At 35.5% G+C, this 23869-nt stretch overlaps 1 protein-coding gene across 1 annotated transcript in view; it reads left to right on the forward strand.

Moving 5' to 3' along the window:
- Positions 1 to 23869, forward strand: part of CADM2 (cell adhesion molecule 2) — a 354125-nt gene that overhangs the window by 160406 nt on the left and 169850 nt on the right. Inside the window, exon 2 of the mRNA XM_070943704.1 lies at positions 18966 to 18992. Within this exon, the coding sequence (XP_070799805.1) occupies positions 18966 to 18992 (27 nt within the window). The remainder of the gene's footprint in view (positions 1 to 18965; positions 18993 to 23869) is intronic.

A 23869-nucleotide genomic window follows, 5' to 3' on the forward strand; every position in this document is an offset into this window, starting at 1 on the left:
TTGTAAATGTAAATATACTTTTGTGTTTTTTTTTAATTCTCATTACAAACAAAAGATAGTGGCAAAATAACTGGATTCCATATGAGAAAGTTAAGTCCTCATTATCAAATAATTTATTGTATATTGTTTTAGAGTTGACCCAAATTTCAGAAATTTATATTTTGTATTTCTTATGACTTACTATAACAGCTTTTAATTATTGCTTTCATTTCAAAAGAGATTTTGTCCATTTTGAATAGGAAGTTTTTTATCTTGTTTTTTTATGTAATGAAAACTTGATTGTCAAGAGGAAAATTTAGTACGTTTGTACATCACATTTTCAGATTCATATATATACAGTACAAATACACACACACACACACACACACACAGTCCTTGACTTAGCTGAAATATGAAAGCCCACTTAAAGTTTGTTCCTCACAGTCTGAGAGTCCTTTAGGTGTGTTTTTGAAAACTCCAAGCGGGCTTTCATGTGTTTTGCACTGAGGCTTCCGTCTAGCCACTCTGCCATAAAGCCCAGATCAATAGGTGGCTGCAGTGATGGTTGTCATTCTGGGACATCCCATCTCCACACAGGAACTTTGGAGTTAAGTCAGAGTTACCATTGGTCACTTCTCTTACTAAGGTCATTCTCCCTCATTGCTCAATTTGACCAGATGACCAACTCTTGGAAGAGTCCTGCTTGTGCCAAACTTTTCCATTTGAAAATTATGGAGGCCACTGTGCTCTTAGGAACTTTCAGTGCAGCAGAATTTTTATTATAGTCTTCCTCAGATCTGTGCCTTGCAATAATCCTGTCTCTGAGCTTTGCAGGCAGTTTCTTTGACCTCATGGCTTTTGCTCTGCTACAGTATGCATTGTCAGATGTGACGCTTTATATAGAGAGATGTGTGCCTTTCCAAATCATGTCCAATCAATTTTTTTTTTATTTGAATTTGTATACCGCCCTACTCCCGAAGGACTCAGGGTGGTGAACAGCCATAAAATAAAACATGTGTACAAAATTTAAAATAAACTAAAACAAATTAAAATAATTTGGCTGAACAAATTTAAAACCCCAATAATTTAAAACCAAATTTAAAATTTCCATTTAAAAAGGGGAAAGACTTAGGTCAGGCCAGCTTGATGAAATAAGAAAGTCTTGAGCACACGATGGAAGGTATGCAGATCCGGGATCCTCCATATCTCCGGGGGGAGCTCGTTTCAGATAGTAGGTGCCCCCACAGAGAAGGCTCTCCCTCTGGGGGCCGTCAGTCGACATTGTTTGTCCGACGGCACCCAGAAGAGCCTCTCTCTATGGGAGCGTACTGGTCGGTGGGAGGCTGTTGGTGGTAGCAGGCGGTCCCGTAAATAACCAGGTCCTAAGCCATGGAGCACTCTAAAGGTGATAACCAAAACCTTGAAGCGCACTCAGAAGACCACAGGGATCCAGTGCAGCTCACGCAGGAGAGGTGTTACATGGGAGCACCACATCGCTCCTGTCACCACCCGCGCGGCCGCACTCTGTGCCAGTTGGAGCCTCCAAGTGCTCCTCAAGGGGAGCCCCATGTAGAAAGCATTACAATAGTCCAGACGGGAGGTAACGAGGGCAATTTAATTTACCACAGGTCGACTTCATTCAAGGTGTAGAAACATGTCATCAATGATCAAGAGAAATGGAAGGCACTAGAACTAATTTTCATGTGTTGTTGCAAAGGGACTGAATACTTACGCCAATGTGATATTTCAGTTTTTTCTTTTTAATAAATTTACAGACATTTATAAATTCTCTTTTCACTTTGTCATTATGGAATACTGAATGTAGCTTAATGAGAAAAAAAATGAATTTCAACAACTATAGTGTCAGGCTGCCGCATAACAAAATTGACAAAAGTGAAGAAGGTCTGAATACTTTCTGAATGCACTGTAGGTTCCTGCCTGCATTTGCTGGGTAGCTGGGGTGATTTAATGCCTTGGGTAACCATGCTGGCAATATATAATCTGGGCATTTACTCCCAACGCTTTTGCCCTCCCAGAAACACCCCATCACTTCCATGAGGCAACACCAGAGCACTTGGGTGCTATATAGAATATGCTTAAGTTTGCAATAATTATAGTTCCTACATTGTGAACTCTTTTCCAAATTTCTCCAAATTTCACACAGAGAGGATGAGGGGTTTGTATTTATAATTAACTACAATGGTTGACATATGTGACAGAAAAATAAAGGACTAACTTACTGGACTTTTCTAAAGTAGTTGCTAAACCAGATTAGCTACTTATGCGACATATGGTCACATAAGCGTTTGGTACCAAAGCCTTAATGATAACAATGTGAAACAGTGAAATGAAGTGTTTTTCTCAAAATCTAAAAACTCTAAAGCTATAGTTAACAAACTAAAATAAAATTTGTCTTTTTACTTTAGTCATTATTCCTTTTAGCTTTTCTCTCTCCCTCCATCCGTCCTCTCTCTCACCATTTTTTAGACAGATAATAATGGTCTGAATTAATTAAATGAAAACATAAGTGCATCAAGCAATTAAAGACAAGTTAATGAAGTGGACAATTGTGTTTCAGAACCAGAGTAATATGTGTCACTATTGACTGAGTTTAATGTAAAGTAATGCTCTAATTTACTAAAGGTGCATTTCTTTCAATTATTGCATTAGGTGGTGGCAACTTGTCTGTAAGTTTAGAGTGAAAGAAGGATAGTATCCATAATTAAAAGCTATGCTCAAATTGTTATATTACATAGACTTGTGGCTCTTAACATGAATATTGTTTGTATTCAAATAATATACTCTTATGGATATTGAAAATTTCCCAAAATGAAATGTTTCTTGGAAATGTGATAGTCACAAGATTGCAGACACCTGGCAAAATTAGAATAAATGCTATGTGATTTCCAGGGTTTATCAGCTATCTTCATAAAAATCACATTCCAACTAGGTAGATCATCTGAATATAGCAATGTAATTTTAGAATGGACCAGAATATCCCAAGAAAATGTACCATGCAATAAAAATTATTATCCTATGACATTATGCAGAAAATTGGAAACATTTTATTATCTAAGCATTATCTTCAAATACTTCTTTTTCCTAATTCAAAAGTGATAGATCTTTTAGAAGCTTGCAAACATTTTTCAAAAACTGCCTCCATTCGAAAGAAGGGAGATGTGAAGTTCAAGATGTAATGAATGGATACAGTAGTTCCAATGTATTAATTAAAGTAGTAAAAAGTAGTAACTCAGACTGTAGAGGCAACAAGGAGAAGTTGGCTGTAGAAGAAGTCAGCATAGCTATTGAATTGTTTTCATTCTGAAACCAGGCACCTCTTCTCTGCCTCTTCCTCAAAAAACAAAACAAAACAAAAACAAAGCCCTTAAAGAAGTTGAATTGGAACAAAGCATAATTTAGCATCTAGAACAGTACAAAAACAGCAGAATAAGGTTGTCCACATTGAAGCTTGTTCCAAAGAAAGAGCCGGCAGAAAAAATAAAAGGTGCCACAATGTAATATCAGATATAAGCACCAATTCACTGCAAGAAACAAACCAAGTAGTGTACAGAACAGCTGCAGGTAAAACTGAATGCCTGGGATGCAAAATCAACAAAGAAGAAAAAGTAAAAAAAAAAAAAAATCATCATCACCAAACTGGAAGATCAGGCTAGAAAATAAGATCAGCAAGCTTAGATCAGATACAAACAAAGTAAAAAATATGAAAGAAAAGAAGCTGACAAACAAGAAGACCAAAGAAATACCACCCAGAAACAAGAAAGATCAAGGAAGCACTGGAAATAAAGTACTCACATAAACAGAATTGGAAGAATTGCAAAGATCTAATCCAGGACAAAGGTCCTGTCAAGGCAAAGTCTTGACAGAAATATCTCACACTATAAAAACAAACTATAGTGAGTTGGTTGTAGAGGAGGCCAGCACAGCTTCAGAAAGAATAAATCCCTCTAACTAAAGAGGTAGAAGAATTGAAACAAAGGATAACTGAGCATCTAGAACAGGGGTGTCAAACTGCTGGCCTGCAAGCCGGATGTGTCATGGGCAGGCCACGCCCACCCCAGTTCCACAAAGGGAAAAAACAATTGTGATACGGCATGTGATGCTGCGAGTTTGACACCCATGATCTAGAACATTGCAAAAACAACACATTAAGCTTGCCTGAACTGGAGCTTGATTCAAAGAAACATATAGCAGATGTGAAGCTTGAATTACAAATTATAGGCAGAATCTCCAATTTCAATTCAATCAGAAATATTTCTACCAATCCATCAATGGAGAGACTGCAGTGAATCAGTAAGCACCTGACAAGGAAGAAGCAGTGTGTTTTTGGACAAAGATATGGAATAAACCAAAGAAATATAAGAATGATACTTATTTAAAGGAGGTGGATAAGAATAAAAAAAGATGAAATAACTTGTTATAACAGCAGGAATCATGAATAAAAAGGTAATAAAGATCAAGAATTGGTCAGCACTACCGTAGGGAAAGATGAATTACATGGATTTTGGATGACACATTTGAAGAGAGATAGAGAGACAAAGCTTCTATCTATGTCTATCAAAATAAGGTTACTTACATTGAAGCTTGTTCCAAAGAAACAGCTAGCACAAGCATTAAAAGATGTCAACATTGCAATATCATCTCCAAGGGAGATATACCTGGTGGGACCCAGAAGAAGAGCCTTCTCCGTGGTGCTTCCCTCTCTCTGGAACATCATTCGCCCAGAGATTAGAACAGCTCCCACTCTAATACTCTTCCAGAAGATGCTGAAGACCTGGTTTTGCCAGGGCCTGGGAACCCAGAATGGGATGGAGCTCATTAAATGGTTCGTGTGATCTGCTGTTGCTGGGGCGGGAGTGGGGGTGGGGCGAGGCTGATTTTATTATATTAATTTATTTGAATCTTTTATTAGTTTTATTGTTTTTTAATGTGGTTTTAAATTATGTAAGCTATCTTGAGTCACCATGGGCGAATAGACAGCAATATCAATTAAATAAATAAATAAATAAATAAATAAATAAATAAATAAATAAATAAATAAATAATCAAATATAAGGACTAGCTCACTGCAATAAACAAACCAATTAATGTACAACATAGCTGCAGTTATAACTGAATACCTGGGATACAAAATCAACAAAGAAGAAAATCCAAAAAGTGTGCCACCAAAAGGGAAGATAAGCCTGGAAAATCAGATCGGCAAGCTGAGATCAGATGCAAGCAAGCTAGAAAGGATGAAAGAAAAGAAGCTGAAGAACAAGAGGACCAAAGAATACCTAACCAAGCAATACCATTTAGAAACAAGGATGATCAAGGAAGCTCTGGCAATAATAAAGCAGCAAATAACAGCTATAGCCAAGAAGATCAACAGATATGAGGCTTAAATTGTACATTATAGGCAGAATCTCAATTTCAATCAATCAAATGTTTCTATCAATGGAGAAACTGCAGTGAATCATTCAGTACCTGAGAAGGAAGAAACAGTGCAGTTCTGGACACAGGTATGGGAAACTCAAAGAAATACAAGGATTCTACTTGGTTAAAAGGAAGTAGATAAATAAAAAAGAAGCTGAAATGAAAGAACTGGTAATAAAATCTGAAGTGGTAGAGGAAACCAAGGAAGATCAAGAAGTGGTGAGCAGCAGGTGAAGATGAACTGCATGGTTTGTCTACACCTACTAATTGCCAAGCAGTTTAACAACATACTGTAAGGAGGTGAAATTGAAGAGTGGCAAAACCAATATGACACTGAAAGATCCAGAAAAAGTTAGGCAACTACAGGCCAATTAGCTGCTTACCAACAACTTTCAAATTGCTACCTCATGGAGTAGCTGATGCAGTCCAACATCATCTACTTGAAAATAAGTTCTTCCTTCCTGAGCATACAGTATATCCAGGATACATATTTTGGTTTTAAAGTCTACTGCTTACAATAGTATAGAACTTACAATAGTATAGAACTTTGGAGAACACTAGTTCAAGGAATTATAGTCACTTTAATGCAATGTTAGCTTTATTGCATGGTCATTTTCAATTTGCTTCTGCTCTATGATAGATACTATTAACATTTCAAGGTCAGACAAACAAAAATAAAAACAATAAAAATATATACTTAAGAATAAGGTATTTCATGTACAATTCATTGCAATTCTATTTTGCGTTTAAGGCACACATGTGCTTTTGTATTATATGCAATATGGACAACTCAAGGATTTGTATTGTTTTCTTATAGCTTTGTGTCAATCTATTTGTTATAAATAGGCAAGCAACATTATTTCTTACAACAAACTGTCACTTACCAATGTGTACAGTACTTAATATTTCATGAGTTGTTTTTACCTCTGCTGACGATTATTGTTTTCACCCAGCCTTAAGAGAACCAAGAAATAGACTCCTTATCCCGAAAAAGCCCTCTTTATTTAGCTATTGTGAATTCAAAGCATTCACACACAGAAAAGTCCAGGCAATAATCCTTTCAAGGGTTAATTGCAATAACAGACCTTAGATAATTGCCAGGCTGAGAGCTTCCAATCATAAAGCTGTAAATTAATTCCTGGCAAGAAGTCTGAGGCACGAACTAGGATAAGCAAAGAAATACGAACTGTTGTCTCCTCCAACCACCACTCTCCTTTTGCTTCTATTTATTCCCCAGCCAGGGAGGGGCTATTCAGCATCCACATGTGCCTTTCTTCCCGAGTCAGCCCCTGTTCCTCAGTTGTTCTCCTCTCCTGACAGCTCTGTGCATATGCACATCTGGAACAAGCCCCTGCTGTTCTTCTTCCCCACTTATCTCCAACTCCGAAGGCAGCTGGGAAATGTTGGATGGCCCTGGCTCTATCTCTGCTTCTGATGCAGAGCATCCATCAGAGCCTTCCCCAGACTCCAGGACTGGCCCAAGTTCCCCACCCCACAACCTTCTCATTGTCTGAGTTTGCTGCCAGCTCTGCTGGCAGCTGGTGGCCACAACAATTATAGCCTTTTATCATGTTGATCACTCATGTTCAGGTTCAGTAATAAATAAGAGCGATATTGCTGACCTTCAGGATTTGAAATTGTACATTGTTTTTAATGTCATTTTTGTATTTAGGTTTATTAAAATTTTAATATTATATTAATATAAGTGACAGCTATATCCTTTTTTATTATGTATTAAATCAATTAAATATAATATAGGTATGTTTTAAAAGAATGGAAAATTGTATAGTTTAGTCATTCTATCTTAAATGTATTTAACTCAATTGTTACTATGAATTCCACTGTGTGAGAGAGAGCATAATTCTACAACATTTACTTTAATCCAAAATGCTAGATATTGTCCAAAATATTTAAGTTATTCTCCCACATTTTAACTGTATTTTAACTGGTTTTGTTTTATACAATATAACACAACTATAGTGTAGTTAATTTCCCTGAGCATTTAGCTATGGAAATAAATATAAATATGGATGTATCAATGATTTCCTTTTGACACTTTCTGGTTTTTGATGGTGTTCTAGAAATAACTGAAATGTCTTATTTTAAATGGAAAAAATTACAAATCTAGACACATTTAAATATAAAAAACAGCCCCAAAGATTATCCAGAAAGGGGTTGATATTTGTTAGCCTAGTCAAGAAGGACACCCATTAGTACTAGCTCTCTCTTTATAGTAAAAGTTACATTTACAGAATATTATAAGTCTAAAAATACAAAGGTTTCCTTCTGAAATATTTTCTTGCCCACATCTCTTTTGTGGGCTCAACGGCCATTTGTCTGATTCTTTTCTAGTCCCAAGATAATTTCCACATACCACATTATTTTAAATGAGTATCCAAAGCTAGGTGGAAGACAGTGTGGAAATCCTAACAATATCTGGACACTATAGGCAATCATTATCTGTTGTAGCTCAAATGTTATGGAATGTTGTGCCCCTAGAAGTACGCCTGACACCTTCTCTATTAGCCTTCTGTAAGTTGATTAAGAATATTTGAACAATCAATGGCAGTTGATTTTAGTTATTGATTTGTGGACAGCTATTTACATTGAATTTGCTATTATAGTTTGTCACATAGTCAGTCAGATGTTTAGGCTAGATTTGGCATATTTATTCACCTATCGAGTCTTTCCAAAGGACCTGTGATAGGCAGATATCGTTGTTTGATAATGTTAATAGTATTGTCGCAGGATGAAAGCTGTTCCAAATAAATTCTTGTTTTCAGGCAAATGATATTTTTTTCTAGATCTTCCAACACACAGTTGATGCTACTTTGTCATGTCATTGTTGCAATCTTCATGTCAGTTTGTGCAATCTTCTTACAGTAGCTAACTAGGTGGTTCACTGTTTCTTCATATTCCTTGCAGTGACAGCATGTGCTGCCTGTTGCCGTCTTTTCAATTCTGTCTTTGTATGCATTTATTTTTAAGTCTTGGTGTTGCAGGTACACTTAGCCCTTCAGTCTCTCTTCAATTTTCAATTTTCCTGCTCTTAGCCATTGCTAGGTATTGTTATTATCTGCTTTGTCTGCCGTGTAATACTGTGTCTTCCCATGCCTCATTTGAGTATTTAATTTAATTTTTCTTATAGGCCAGTTTGGTTTTTCCAGTACTCAGTATGTCCTTCTGGTATATTAGCTTCAGTTCAACTCCTTCACTGTCATTCATATATTTTTTCCAATGGCCATTTTTCTTCCTCAATCATCTAATATACTCGCAACAATCCACACCCACCTATTTTCCTTGGAAAGTAGAGCCTGTTAACATGGATGTGAAGATGAAAGCCATAATTCATTGCCATTATTTTTCTGGCCTTCCAAACCATAACTTTTAATTCTGTTTGAGTCCAGTTCAATATCGCAGTGGTGTACCTAATGAGTGAATTGTTCAAGTTTTAATTGCCCTGATGGCCTTTATTCCTCTGTTTGGTCATTTGAAAACTTTCTAAAGAGATTTCAGTATTTATTTATAAGATCTTTTATTGTTTCAGACATTTTCTTTTTTCTTCTTTTGGTTTTTGTTTTGTACCAAGTCCATCTCCAACATAAATCTATGGATTTTCAAAAGCTTGTGATGGCCAACCAATACTTTGTAATTATATGTTTGCTGCAATTAAGATATGCTTTCTTTAAAGTCCATTTTATTATATGTTATTTGTTATTTTTAATCTAAAAAATTGTTCAATGAGCTGTCTCAGGGCTTCACTCATTTTTGATACATTGTGACTGCTATTAAACCCTTCTGTTGATGTTTTCAAAGAAACATTCCTGAATTACTTTTGCACTGTGTTCTTTAATACTTCCATATCTGAATTATCATAGGTAGGTCCCAGTGTTCTTTTAGATAATTAAAGTCTTTCTTTATCTATATCCAAGTTGTGTCTTTCATATCCCAGAACACAAGGATGTGATTTCATTTATGTTGCTCCAGGGGTCTAAAGTTGATAATCACTTTTCTACATCTGCCTTAATCAGTGTCTCCTTCTATATATGTTACACATCTCTTATCCAGTGATTTATTTCATTAATATTCACATTCTCAACCATGTGTAGTAGTTCTATTCCACGGGTTATCCCCCACTGTATTCTTATACAGTACACACATTTCCTTTCAACTTGTCTTAATTTTTCTGGCACAGAAAACAAATTTCACCTTCATTATTTGTTTGCATTTAGTATTTGCATAACTGTATTATAACAAAATGAAAGTTATCCTGTAATAATAAATTATCCTTGTTAGTTTAACATCAGGTACAAAAGTTCACAAAGTAATTAAAGTAGAACAATATAGGTTTATTTTGATGATGCATCTTTGCACCTTTCCAAGCTGCCTAACTTTATCAAACTACCTCACATTTATTTGTTAAAGAGAAAGTAGAGATTTAGTACCTATGGTCCTCCAAAAGTTTTTGAACTACTGAATTTAGCCATGCTGATCAAGTTTTTGGAACTTTTAGTTGATCACCTTCTCTTCTGGAGAACCACATATTCCTACACTCCATTAAGAGATTACAGTATTGATTTATTTTGCTACCCTGATAATCCATTGCCTTTAAAATGTGCTTGCTTTGTATGCATTTGATTTGCAAAATAAGAGATAATGCTGTCATTAACTACACACTATTATTGTTTAATCTATACTTTGACATCTTTTACTTTACTAACCATTTATTAGACAGTAGTAGAAACACTGTTTCATAGCAACCATTTTATAATAGAAACAGATGTATGAAAATGACAATAAGAAATTATATAATATGTGAGATGAGGTTTTAGACTATTTAAAATCCATTTTAAAAATACTACTTTGGATTAAATAAAACTTAATATTTTATGTACTCCTTGGCTACTACCATTATTATTACTTCTACATTTATTTTGCTATTGTTCTAAAGAGCAACTTTTATTCTGAAGTATTGTGGGTTAAAATACGGTAGTCAAATGTAGTTATATGCAAGTGTAAATGGACAAAAGATGAAACAGATTATACATTGTATAAACTTAAACACAATATCTTTCTTCATATTGAGTACATCCTTACTATTTAGGTGCCAGTTTTTAGAGCGTCAAAAGAACAAAAGAATGAATATTGCAGGTGCAAAGTTTTGGAAACCATTTCAGATAGCACTTCATTTGGCAGAAATAATAGTTTCCAAATGTTTCATATAGCCAACTAAGAGTTTCTCTGTTCTTAATTTAATTTTTAATTCCCTACTCTTTTTTGCAAAAGTCTTCTAGCTCAGAAATATTCTTCGTCCATTGCATGAATTGCATATTTGTGATGTCCCCACAGATATTCAATTATGTTCAGATGTAGGGACTATGAAGACAATTCCCAAACCACATCATTTCTTTCTCATAAGTACTTTGTCTAATTAAATAAATTATTCTTTGTATCTGTACAATATTTTCTGACCTACAAGATCCAGTTGAATTTCTCCAAGAAATTAAAGTGATTTGGGGTTAGAAATCCCAATGATCCCAGGAATGTCTGTACATGATTTTGTACTGGTTTGCATTCTCCCATTCAAATATGGTTCACAATTTGAAGTTTTGCTGTTTGAGTTCTTCTGCTTGAAGAACAGATGACTGCTTTGGCTAGGAGAGTTTTTGTGCAGTTACACATTGTTTACCAAATGCAATTTTTTATTGGACTCACAGCCCCTACTCCAATTACTCAAAGCCTAGTATTCATATTCCATTTTAACTCCTGTTAAAAGTTCTACTTAGTGTTGCCCTTGAAAAACATTAAAACATTGAAAAACTAGCCCAAATAGGCATAGGGGAGTCCTGATTTAGTTGGGTGATCTCACTGGTTCAAAAGCTGCATTGAATACAACTTGGCTTCTCGATGTAAGTCAAGTTGTTGGTTCTCACAACAACTCCAAATATTTATATGTGAATATAGCTTTCCCTATATGCATCAGCCCATCCAAACAAAAAATTTGGGGATTTCTGAGGCCATTATTTATAATATTATTTATTAGCTGCCAAAAGACTTCAGGAATGAGCAACATGAAGCAAAGTAAATAAAAATAAATGAATAAATTATTGTAACTTTAATGCATGGGTTTTATACCAGGTTATAAAATTGCATAGTATAGTAAATAGATGGTAATAATATTGGACCACATATTAAATTACTGGTTTATTTATTAATTAAATTGTAATTAAACACTTGGTTTGTTTAGTAATTAAATTGTAACTAGGGCTATTTCATTTGAGACATAGAAAGTTTTAATATAAGTACTGAGAACACTGCCATAGAACTTTGTGGAATTTTAACTTGGTTTTGCTTTCATTCATCTTTTAATTTGAGTAATTTTAAAAAGAATAGATAGTTCTTTTTAGTTTAATCTTACCTGGAATAAATTACACTTCATTTTCTGAATAGTCTGAAATGTGAATATAATGGGTTGAGAAAAGTGCAAATGCCAGATATAGCAAATTTGACAATATATTTGCTGAAGAAAAGGCTCATGGGATATTTAGAACATACATACGAAATTTCATGAATTATTTAGTATAGTACTAGAAATCTACTTGAAAATATATACCGGTAGATAATAATATTTTAAGGAGTTAAGTGTGATTCTTGGCATTTTGTAATATGCCATGCTATTTAATCAGGACCTCCTTATGAAACTTGTAGTGAGGTTTTTGTTAGACAGACGTCATATTACACATCTTTTTATAAGGAAAGCCTAATCCATTCTCATTTCCTTTAGGTTTTGTTAACTACATAAAGAATTGCCATATTTATGTATATGCTCAATACAAAATGTATTCTATGATTATATTAGTATAATTTAAAGTCCTACCCCAAAATAATAGTTACGCAGTTGGTTAAATATCACTGAGCATATGTTCATAGCTGCAGATGGTTGCAAACAGGTGTCATTTGTCTTCAATCACACACAGGCATACACAGAGACAGATACACACAAACTCACAAGATCGATCTGTTTCAATGGTACTTTAGAATGATCTCTCCGAAACAAAACTGAACTAAGTTAAGTAATATCTATTAATATTTTCATTGTATGTTCTTTTGTAATGGATTTGTTGTTTTGGCATGGTTTAGTTTCCTTCAAGTAGTTTTCATGATTAGAAGACTGGGGAAATGCCATATCCTGTCAGAGTTGCCAAGAAACAAGTTAGAGCTGTCAACATGAATCCATTCATCTGCATTTTAAGCAAGTCTTCAGAGTTTCCCTGTACTCTTAAATGAATGAATAGCTGCTGTTGTGCTGTGTTGAGAGTTGATTCAGTTCTCTATTGTGAACGTTATATAAAAGTAGAAAAATAAAATTTATACAGTAAGTTTCAGACGTAAAGAGTTTAAATTACCTAGTAACTACCTCTATTGTGTTTAGGAATATAAATAATTTATTTTATTTTATTTTTTTAAAAAATAATAGTTGCACCATACCTTGTGAATTTCATGTTTCTTAAATACTTCTCATGAATGAAATATTTTTCTTTTGAACTCTATGTTACACTGAGATCATGCACATTGAGGACTCTCAGCATTTATTGCACAGTCAGTGCGTATTACCTCCATTCTTTCAAAGAAATGTATAACTTATTTAAGAAAAAAAGTACCATTATTTAGAAAACAAATAGAAATGTTTTGTATTTTGATGGTAGGATAATTGGACAAAAAAAGTAGAATCCGGTGTTAATTAGCTGGCCAACGGAATAAAGAATATCTGGAAAAAAAATTCTCGAAGGAAATCAGCCACTCTTAAAAATAGTATGAAAACAACTTGAAATGAGTAATTTAGTAAGTACTGGTCACTGTGAAAAGGTGGAAATATGAGACCATGCAAATCATTTTGTGATCAATTTAAAACTGAAACCAATGAAAATGGTTTTTGTATCTCTGTCGTGCATGGCTGAGGAAGATTTGTATCTATTGTAAAGGATGTTTAACACCTTATTAACTACACACATTGTATTATGTTATTTTGCTGAGGTAGATAATACAAATAAATTTATCTTCTTGTTATAATATATTAATTTATAAATTTCTTCTGTAGTAACACAATTATATTTGGTTCTCCTATATCTTCTGATTAATAGAAAGCAGGTAAAATAATTACTACATAGATTGGTTTATGCAAAATACTACTGTAGCATTTTACAAGTGCAAAATCAGTAAAACATTAAATGCTCAAGCTATTATGATCAGGGAACAGCAATTTTGCATAGTCAATTCCTGAACCAGAAGTAAATATATTTTGCTCGGGCCACAGAAGGAAAGGGGATTGTTTTGTTCTAAATACATGCCTAAACATGGTAATTCCAAAATGCTTTTATTTGTCTGTACAGTTTTGAAAGTTGATCTTTAAATAAATGTTTAAAAATCTATATATACTTGTGCTGATAAGCTTTGGTGTTTATAAAGTGTGCACAGAGTGCACATGTACACAAAATTCAGCAAGCCATCAGTTCACAATATTCTTACTTCTTCCAGAAATCTCTACGAATTGCATTTTTTGGTATCGTTTGGCTCTTTTGGATTTTTGATTATTGGTTCAACCTTGTATTCTGTGCATTGCATAAATGTGTGCTTTTGTTTGTAGAACACATTTAAAAATAATAATCAAAAACCTTCTGGCCTGATTGTCTGCTTAATATTAGGCAAGAGTTTTTTCATCATGTTCTTCTTTATTGTTGATCCATAATACATTTTGCTGCAAAGACAGGTTTGACCCCTTTGCTGCAGTTCTTCTATCACTTTAGCATTTCAAGTATTAGAAAAGAGTTATTACTCTTTTGTTCTTAAGCACTTACAGTACAACACAAGTGATCATTACTAGGCAAGAAAGTATGTTTTGTGTTTCCCAGAGAATTCATTAAATGTTTTCTGAGAGGATGTCTCCTATATTGGTTGCATCTTGTACAAAAGATGAAAAATACAAAGGGCCAAGCTATCTCTTTTCACACAGCTTTCAGTTATGAGACCTACAGTATAGCCCAAGGGCAGATTGTAGCTCTAATTTGAAATAAAGGAGTTTTCTGTCAGCAAAGAATTATAATATATAATTGGTCCTCAAGGTTTTGCAACACGATAAGCTTTTAAATCTTACCATTTCCCAAGACACCTAAAATTGTTTCCAATTTCCAATTTTGCTTCCAATTAAGCTACAAATGCACAAATGGTTAGGTGCTTTGTTTCTGCTGAATCATAGTTGATCCAAAACTTTCAGTATTTCAGAGTTGGTTTTCTACTTTGTGTACACTTCTAATGTTTGAACATTATAAAAGTGATCTACTGTTCATATGACTAGTTTCAAATACCTGAGTTTTGATTTGTTTGAAAAATAATTTTCTAAGCTTATTATTTTTATTGCTTTCATCTTTCAAAAGTGATTTGGCAAAGATAAGAAAAACTTTTCCATGAAGATTTCTAACTTTTTCAGTGAATTTTCTTTGATCTTAGCCATAAGCACTCAAAACATGACATATAAATTTAGCAACATTGTTACCAAAAGTTAACATGAACACTGTGGGAGTATTAAAGAAAAAAGCATAAAATAAGCTACAATATGCTAAATGTAAATTGCAAATATATATTTTATATTGTAATATATATATAAGAATAATGAGTCATCATTTTCAGGCTACCGCATGTAATTGTCAAATTGTTAACAATCACACTGTTTAACAAAGCAAGGTGTTTGATATGTGTATATTGTTCTGTGCACAGTCACAGTGGTGAAATGTAAAATTTGTTACTACCGGTCCTGTGGGCATGACTTGATGGTGTTGGGGTAATGTGACTGGGTGGGCATGGCCAACTTTTTTTTTTTTACTTTTAAAAGCATTTTTTCTACAACCTTAAGAGGTTGCAGAAAAAAATGCTTTTAGAAGCCTCTGACGATCCCAGCTGAGCCGCGTGATCATCAGAGGATCTTTTTTTAACTTTTAAAAGCATTTTTTCGGCCAAAGAGGTTGTAGAAAAAATGCTTTTAAAAGTAAAAAAAACAGCCTCTGATGATCGCTCAGCTCATCTGGGCATGGTGGGAGGGCAGGGATTTTTGCTACCAGTTCTCCGAACCACCCGCTGCCATCACTACTGGATCGGGCGATCCGCTCTGAACTGGGAGCATTTCACCCCTGCACAGTCAGATATTTTCTGTCTGGTCTGCATCTGAATAGAAACATGCAAGTTTTTAGGTCTATGCATGAAATAAAAAAAGCTGCTTTCTTACATATACTCCTCTTAGCAATATATTTCAGAATGGCATGGCCTACAAGGATATTGTTTCTATGGATACATGATGAAGAAATGTCACATTTTGAATGCTGACCTTCCCATATAACAAGGTTTTAGATGAAATATTTGACAAAGAAGCCCATGAAAAATCTGCTGTAACAACAACAACAACAACAACAACAAGAAGAAGAAAGAAAATTAGGAAATGGATACATTATAGGCAGAACAATAGAGAAAGATGTTCTCATACTTAGACTTCAAAAAACCTTTCAGAAACTTCCTAAACAAAGTTACTTCCATGGAATAAAAGAATTGTGTTGTCATAAAATGATATCAGGTTGAAAGAACAGGACAGAGCAATAAATAAACAATTGTTGTGCTAAGTGAGATATGCAGAATGCCTTCTGGGTGTTGGAATAAATCAGTGGTGGGTTGCTCCCAGTTCGGCCCGGTTCTACCGAATAGGTAGTAACTTTAGGAAGTAGTTCTCCGAACCGGTAGTAAGGGCAGCCAGGCCATGTCCCCAAACCGGTTCCCCAGTTGCTGCTTGCTCACCCACCCGAAGCTGACCGGAGCAAAGAAGCCTCTCATACGCCTGGCCGCAGAGTGCCAAAAAGTCCTTCAGCTGATGAGAAGAAAGCTGCGCATGCGCGAACATGGTGGCAGTGACCAAAGGTCTTTCCGGCCTTGTGCGCCAGTGGCTGGGTGGAAAGGAAGCCTCTCGGCTTCCAAGTTCAACAGCAGGCTCAATCCCTTCACACAGGGTCGCTTTTTTCAGCGCCCGAGAAAGATCAAAAGGCATGGAGCAGCCTTTAATGACAAAGTTGCCTAGGTGAGGTAAAAGAAAACAAACCACTGAGGGAAGGAACCCACCAAAGCTGCCGGCATTGCCCCCCTCCCCGCAGCTTGGAGCTCCAAGCGGAAGAAGTCCTCGGCTGTTGCGAAGAAGCAGCAGCTCTGGGTGCGCCACGCCTGCTTCTTTCTCTTTGAGAGCTGCTTTGCAACAGCCGAGGACAGAAGAGTTCGCTCAGGAGCGATGCCAGCAAGGAAGGTGGCTGGGTTGGAGGGAGCCGTAGCCCGAGCTCTCTGGGACAGGTAAACAAGTGTGATTAGGCGAAAGGGAGTAGACTTGGCCCTCCGTGTATTGCGCCCCCCTCCCAGCCTTTGCCCGCGCCTCCGTGCCACCAGCATGTCCTGAAGCCGCCACCTTTGGAGAACCATGATAGGGACTGGGGCAGCCTGGTAGCAGCCATGAGTTGTGCTTTCCTCTAAGCGCTGTGGGCAGCAGAGGAAAACAGGTGCTTCTCTCTGTGAGACTTGGAGGAAAGCGCAGCTCATGGCTGCTAAAGCACTTCAATCAACTACAGCCCAGACGAGCTGAGAAATTGCTGGGAGCCTCCTGTGTGTTGCATCCCCTTCCCAGGCTTCTCCTGCGCCTCCGTGCTGCCAGCGTCTCCCGAAGCCACCGCCGTTGGAGCTGCGACAGGAATGGGGGCAGCCCAGTAAGCTGGATGCCCAAAAATGGTGCGGAGGCGCGGTGGGAAGGCTGGGACGGAGTGCAATACGCGGGAAGCTCCCCACAGTTCCTTGGATCATCTGGGCTGCAGCTGAGTCCGTTGCCCTGAGCTGGCGGAGTGGGTTGCTCTGGCTGCAACCACAAGGAAGGCCTGTCAGAGGCGAGAAGGGGAGCTTTTCGTCCATGAAGGGCAACGGAGGGAAATCCGAGACGACCACCGCCACCCCACACATCCCGACCTGGATATGGGGCCGGGAGTGTCAAAAAAAAGTTTCAAAAAGTCCCAAAAATTTTAGCCACCTTTTTGGTGGGCGTGGCTTGGGGGGGTCATGTGACTGAGTGCATGAGTAACGTCATGTTGTCCACGCCCAATCAGTCACACACACCCTCCTAGCCACACCCACCGAACCGGTAGTAAAAAATTTTAGAACCCACCACTGGAATAAATGCTTGTCTTTTAAAATCTACCTACTGTAACTATAAATGAATAAATTACCTGGAGTCACCATGCTTAATGTTGATAAAAATGATACCATGTTTACTGTTCAGTTATAAAAACAAAAATAAAGAGTTTGTAAAACACTCTAAAAATATCTGTCCAAACTGAGTGAAAAGGCTTCAAAAAGATAAATACATTTATTGTATAGATGTATAAAGTGGTTCATGCTGGCACAAATCATATAAACTACATATAGATCTAAATGATACTTGGCAATGACCATGAGAAAATCTTGTAAGAGTTGTGCACAGCTAAAAAATCAGAGTTCCATATTGGGTTAAAAATGGTATTAGTGATCAAAGAAGAGTTCAGCTTGTATAATAATCTATTTCATTTTTCTCCCATTTTTTCCCCATTTGGCTTTGTGCCTAAGGCAGGATTAGAACTCACAGTCTCCCAGTTTCAGTATTATTATACTTTGCCCCAAAATTCATAAAGGCTTTTCTTCTATATTTTAATTATTCATAGAAAAATTTGCTACCATTTTCATTTAGTTTCCGTATTATATTTTGTCTTTCTTTTAGAAATTAGAAATTTAGAAATTTAGAATAATGTAATGGGAACCTCTTTCCCTCTCAACCTAGTAAGATCCACAATTGTATTTTGATCTGATCTCAGATTTTTTTAATCATCCAATTAATATGCAGTAATAAATAATTGCTTCAGTATTATTATTATCATCTTCATGACTGTTTTCCTGACCTATCAATTAATCAAAAATTTATAAAAACCTAAGATCTATGAGATGTTATGAGCATATATAGAAGGAATAATATAAATATCAAAATGTTCTGCCATATAAGATCAAAACTTTATCATACATTATTTTATGATTTTAATGCTTTTAATGTGTAATACACCTGATTATGCATTAATCCAAATAAGATGGGTAGCAAATAAATACATATATATCTATAGATATAGATAAACTGAAATGTTGATTTTTTAAAAAAGTAAATAATTTAAATTACAAATTGTATGGCAGTTTGGTGCATAGCTAATTGCAATTACTGCTGCCAGTCATCTGTTTCAAGTAACATTGGCATCAATGTAGAATACATAATTTAGACATCATTTATTTTGGTAAATTATATGGTGGAAAAAAATATACATTATGACATAACACAGATACTGTATTTGAATCTGGCTTTTACTAGTCCTATACCATTCGTGAAACTTTCTCTATACTTTCATCAGAACTTCTGACTAACCTCTGTCTATTCTCTTCTCCTCTTGCAATCTTTTCCTTGGTCCCAGTGGCTACTACAAAAAGCAAAGCTAAAGGTGAGTTTTCATTTTTCTGCCTGATTTGCACTGCATGTGTTTTGGAGCACCTATTCTATTATGATTACAATTAATCATGCAAATTTGCTAAATTTGCATATATCAATAGATTTGCATGTTTTCATTGGAAATTTGAAGGCATGGATATTCCCCTTTCATTCTCGATTGAACCTTATTTTGTATTTCCGTTTGGTCTTTTGAGAATAATTAATAGTTCTGAATTTCTAAACAATAATTGCATCTCAAAATATGCAACTTGTTTTATTTCTAGGAAATTGCTACTAAGTTAGAAGAATTAGATTGCAAGAAAAGCATGACGTCTATCTTATTTGTATACCCTTAAAGTTTATGCATTGTTAAAGTTTATACACCAAATATTCACAGTTGCCAGGTTTGTTAAATATCATTCCTAATTCAATAAATAAATATTTCCATTGACATAAAAATGACAGTGCGTACTAATAGAAAAAATGAAACAGAAACAGAAAATATGAGCTGAATACCAAGCTATTAAATGAACATACATTAAACAAATAACATTTGTCTTACAATTTAATTTACAAACATAGCTTAATATTGCCAATTTAATTCTGCAACTTCTTTGCAAACCATTGGATTGCATTCTCACCGAAATTTTCTCTGTTTAACAATGGCTATTGTTGATGGAAGAAAATCCCACTATATTTGATGTAGTGCTTGCTTCTTTTTCTCTCTTATTATAACCTGATGAACTGAGCATTGTAACGAAGTTGACTTCACCGTAGAGCTGATAATGGTTTCCGTTTACGTTCTAATATTAGATATTTATAGTTTGCCTCATCACACTTTGAACATAAATGAAGTAAATATTTATAACCTTAATTATTCTGCTTAATGAAATATAGAAAAGCACTTCAATAAAGGTTTAAGGTTTCCCCTCTCCAGTTGTGAATGACTCAAGGGGGAGGTGCTCATCCCTGATTCTCAGCCAAGGGAGCCTGTGTTGTCTTGAGAGATACAGAAAGCAGTAACATTGGTTCCTATTTATCCATTCACATTTGCATGCTTTTGAACTGCTAGATTTGGAGTAGCTGAGGAGAGTAATGGAGCTAGCTCCATTGTACAGCACTCCAATCTCAAACCTAGGCTGTCAAGTTTCCAGCTGACAAGCTCAGCATATTAACACAATAATAATATGGTAACAATGGTTGTGGCTGTTTTCTTATACCTCCTTCCAAAGTGATACTGAGCCATCATCAGCAACAGCAGTGGCCACAATAACAACACATAAATTTTATTTGTGCAACATAGGCCAATAAATCTGCATTTGCCAGACACTCCCTGATTAGCGCATTGAAGCTAAACTAAATTTGCAACTTTGCTTCATCTCAGTATAATGTTCCAAGAGCACAGACCTCTTCTGTTTGATTTAGATAGTTTCAGCTCCCTTGCCTCCCACTGCCTTGTTCCCTTCCTGATCATATCTTGTGGATAATAAAAATGATACAATTTGAGCTTCCAATTCCATATAGTCTTAACTAACAGTCAAGCAGAAAGAATTTAGAAGAATGTTGACATGTGCTGTGTTGGGAGAGTTACATGATATGAAAACCTTCACTTAATATGGAGACAGATGGAAAGTTAAACAACTACAGGACATTAAGAGTTTCTCCGCCATGTATTAGGAAACCAGGGTAAAAAACCCAACCCGAAAAAGAATTTATGATTATAGTTATTGTCACATTTTAAGGGCTTAAACAAAAATGAGAATATGTTGTAAGAGAAAGGAAAAAGCTTTAGCCACTCAAAAATCTTTTCTGTCTGGTGCTACTGCCACCCTCATCTTGCTTCAAGTAATCCCATCTCTGAGTAGATCAACAATGAATTGTGAGATTTATTTCAAGCTTGGCTGATTCATGAAGATTTTAAGAAATCTTTTTCTCCTTTTCTTCTTCTTACTTTACTATTCCCCCTTCTCTGTCCTTTCTTAAATATACTAGGACATGGAAAATCAGAACTAATTGCTCAGTTTCCAGCAAAGGCAGTAACAGCTTAATTTATGTACACTTTTTGAATTTTAGTTAAAAAAAAAAACACACCAAAAGAGTTGGTTCTTTAATTTCTGCACCCATCCTACTTTAAAAAAATGGAAATTTAATGTGAATGTAACACATTACACTTTGTATCTGACACAGAAAGGAAGCAGTGAGAAAGTGGTAAATAAAAGACATAAATTCAGAGGAGCCCTAGGGGATTAATTTAGTAGAGATATCCCTGTGATATCTGCTTAGATTTGTAAGGTCCAGCTTGCAATAATCAACTTATGTATGAAGACTGTTAATATGGGAAGCCAAGAGGAATTCCAAAGAATTAGATTATTTTTTAAAAAAAAAATTCCTTTTCCTGTACAGTGATCTCTCCTTTTAACAAATATGTTTGTTGTTGAAACCTGAAAGTTTTTTTGGGGGGGGGTGTATTTGTTTAAAAGTGTAATATTAAATTATGTAATATTTGGGAGAATATGAACAATTTGCATAAAGGAATTAAAGGAATTCTTCAAATTATTTCAGGGAGAACTCTCACATAAAATGCATGCCTACATTTTCTAATTCTCAGTTTCTTTTGCAGCTTGGAATCATCTCTTAATTAGGGACTTAAAAGTGTCCCATTTCACAATTTTATATCAGTATTTTTAAATGTGTAGTATAAACCAAACTATAAACTTTATATAACATAACTGGATTTTAACAATAAAAATAAAAATAGAACAATATTGTTGTTACACTATGCCTAATCTAAGGCAATTTGAAAATTAGTGGGAAAAACACTTCAGTTTAAAATGAAAATATACATTCTAATTTCTATTTCCTTGAAAATCTTATAGATCCAGGGTTTTTTAAAAAATTCAGTTCCATATAAATTGAACTTGACTTGAACTTTGAAGCTTTTTCAAGTACCATTACCCACAGTTTACACTGGATTTTCACATCAACCTTAGATTGAAGAAAGATATGTGAAAGACGATCACTTGATAGAAATACTCTAACAAAATTATGTTTAATACATATAATCAATACCTAATGGGTGCAGTGATTAGAATGCAATATTGGAGGAAAATCCTGCCCACAGCCTAGTGTTCAATCCTGAGGGGGCTCAAGGTTGACTCAGCCTTTCATCTTTTCATGGTTGGTGAAATGAGGACCCAGATTGTTGGGAATAATATGCTGACTCTGTAAACCACTTAGAGAATGCATTATGGAGTGGTATATAAATCTAAGTACTATTGCTATTGCTAATGAGTCCTCTAAAGTCAACCCACACTAGTAGCGGTATAAATAAAAAATTAGTCTCTAATACAACATCACCACTTTTTATAAATATACCTGAAAGATTTGACTGATTCATATCACATAAAACACATTAAAACATTCTAATTTAATTATCTCTTCCTATAAATTATCTGCATTAGCCTTTAAAAAAAGCTACACTTGACATGTGCTTTCTTGAGTGGGTTAGATGTTTAAGTCACATAATATAATTAATAAACTGTGTAAGTCAGATGAAATATTTCAGAAAACTAAATCTTTTCACATATTGTTGTGTTTCATAATGAATAATTATCCTGATACTTCATTTGTTCTAGCAGAAACATGCTTAAAAAGGATACATGAAGCAATTTTTCTTTATCTCAGGGAGACACTCCATGAAAAATGACAAGAGTTGTACAAATAAGTTATGTATTTTTTTTATATGTTTATACAATTTTATAGCCTCACCTGGAACAGAATCAGGAGGCAACATGCTGCACCTTGACTTTATGATTAGAAGCAACTGGTCAATTTGCTTTGAACGCAGTGGTTTCTTGCACATGTTAAGCAAAGCCATTCCACTGTTTAAAAGCAGAAGAGTGCTTCTCTTCTTCAAAATGCTTTGAAGGGAAACTTTAATTTAACCTTTATTGAAATAAAGTATCTTTTGAAGCTCTGTACTGTCTTAATCCTTAGTAACAAGCCTACTCTTTCTTTTTGTTCCTCATTAAACTCTCATATATTACTGCATCCTTGCAAAAATACTTTAGTTCTATAATTTTAAAATCATCATTATAGATGCATATGTTGGTACCAATTTTGCTTATGAATTTGTACTTTATAATGTTAGGTGTGCCTGTTCAGATATAAATCCTACTGACAAGCAAACTTTAGGCTGTTGGTTAGGCATATAGGCATCATATCTCCATATGATGAAAATTAACATATTGGAAGCTGATGGGAGGAGCTGTAGGCTGTGAAAGGGGAGTCAGAGTGAGCACAGAGGAAAAAGGTAGAGTGAAACTTGCCTCCATTACATTTTAACTTCACAGAAGCTGGTGGGAGGAGTTGCTGGCTGTGAGGGGGGAGTCTGAGAATGAGTACAGAGGAAAAAGGCAGAGGGAAACTTGTCTCCATTACATTTTAACTTCACAGAAGCTGGTGGGAGTAGCTGCTGGCTGTGAGGGGGGAGTCCAGGGGTGAAATGCTCCTGGTTCGGACTGGCTCGGGCGAGTAGGTAGTGATGGTGGCGGGCAGTTGGGAGAACCGGTAGCAAAAATCCCTTCCCCCCCCCAGCCTCCAGCTTGCTTACCTTCGCACGCCTGCCTTGCTTCGCTTGCTGTAATCCCTGAAATCCATTGCATCAGCAAGCAACTGAATCTCCCTGCCTGCAATCAAGCTCATTGGTGAGCAGCTCTTTCTGCCTGCCTGCCTGTAAGTTTTTTTCCCCTTTGGGAGCTTTAAAAAAATAGTTAATTGGGGGTTTTTTTAGTCGTTATTTTTTTAGACCTAGCCATTTAAAGTTTAGGTAGTTTTAAATTTAGCTGCTTTTATATAAAAATAAAATAAAATAAAATAATATCTGTGCAG

Source organism: Pituophis catenifer, unplaced genomic scaffold (assembly GCF_029215685.1).
Source record: "Pituophis catenifer annectens isolate HBS135680 unplaced genomic scaffold, rPitCat1.0.hap2 SCAF_4, whole genome shotgun sequence".
Taxonomy (NCBI): Eukaryota; Metazoa; Chordata; class Lepidosauria; order Squamata; family Colubridae; genus Pituophis; species Pituophis catenifer.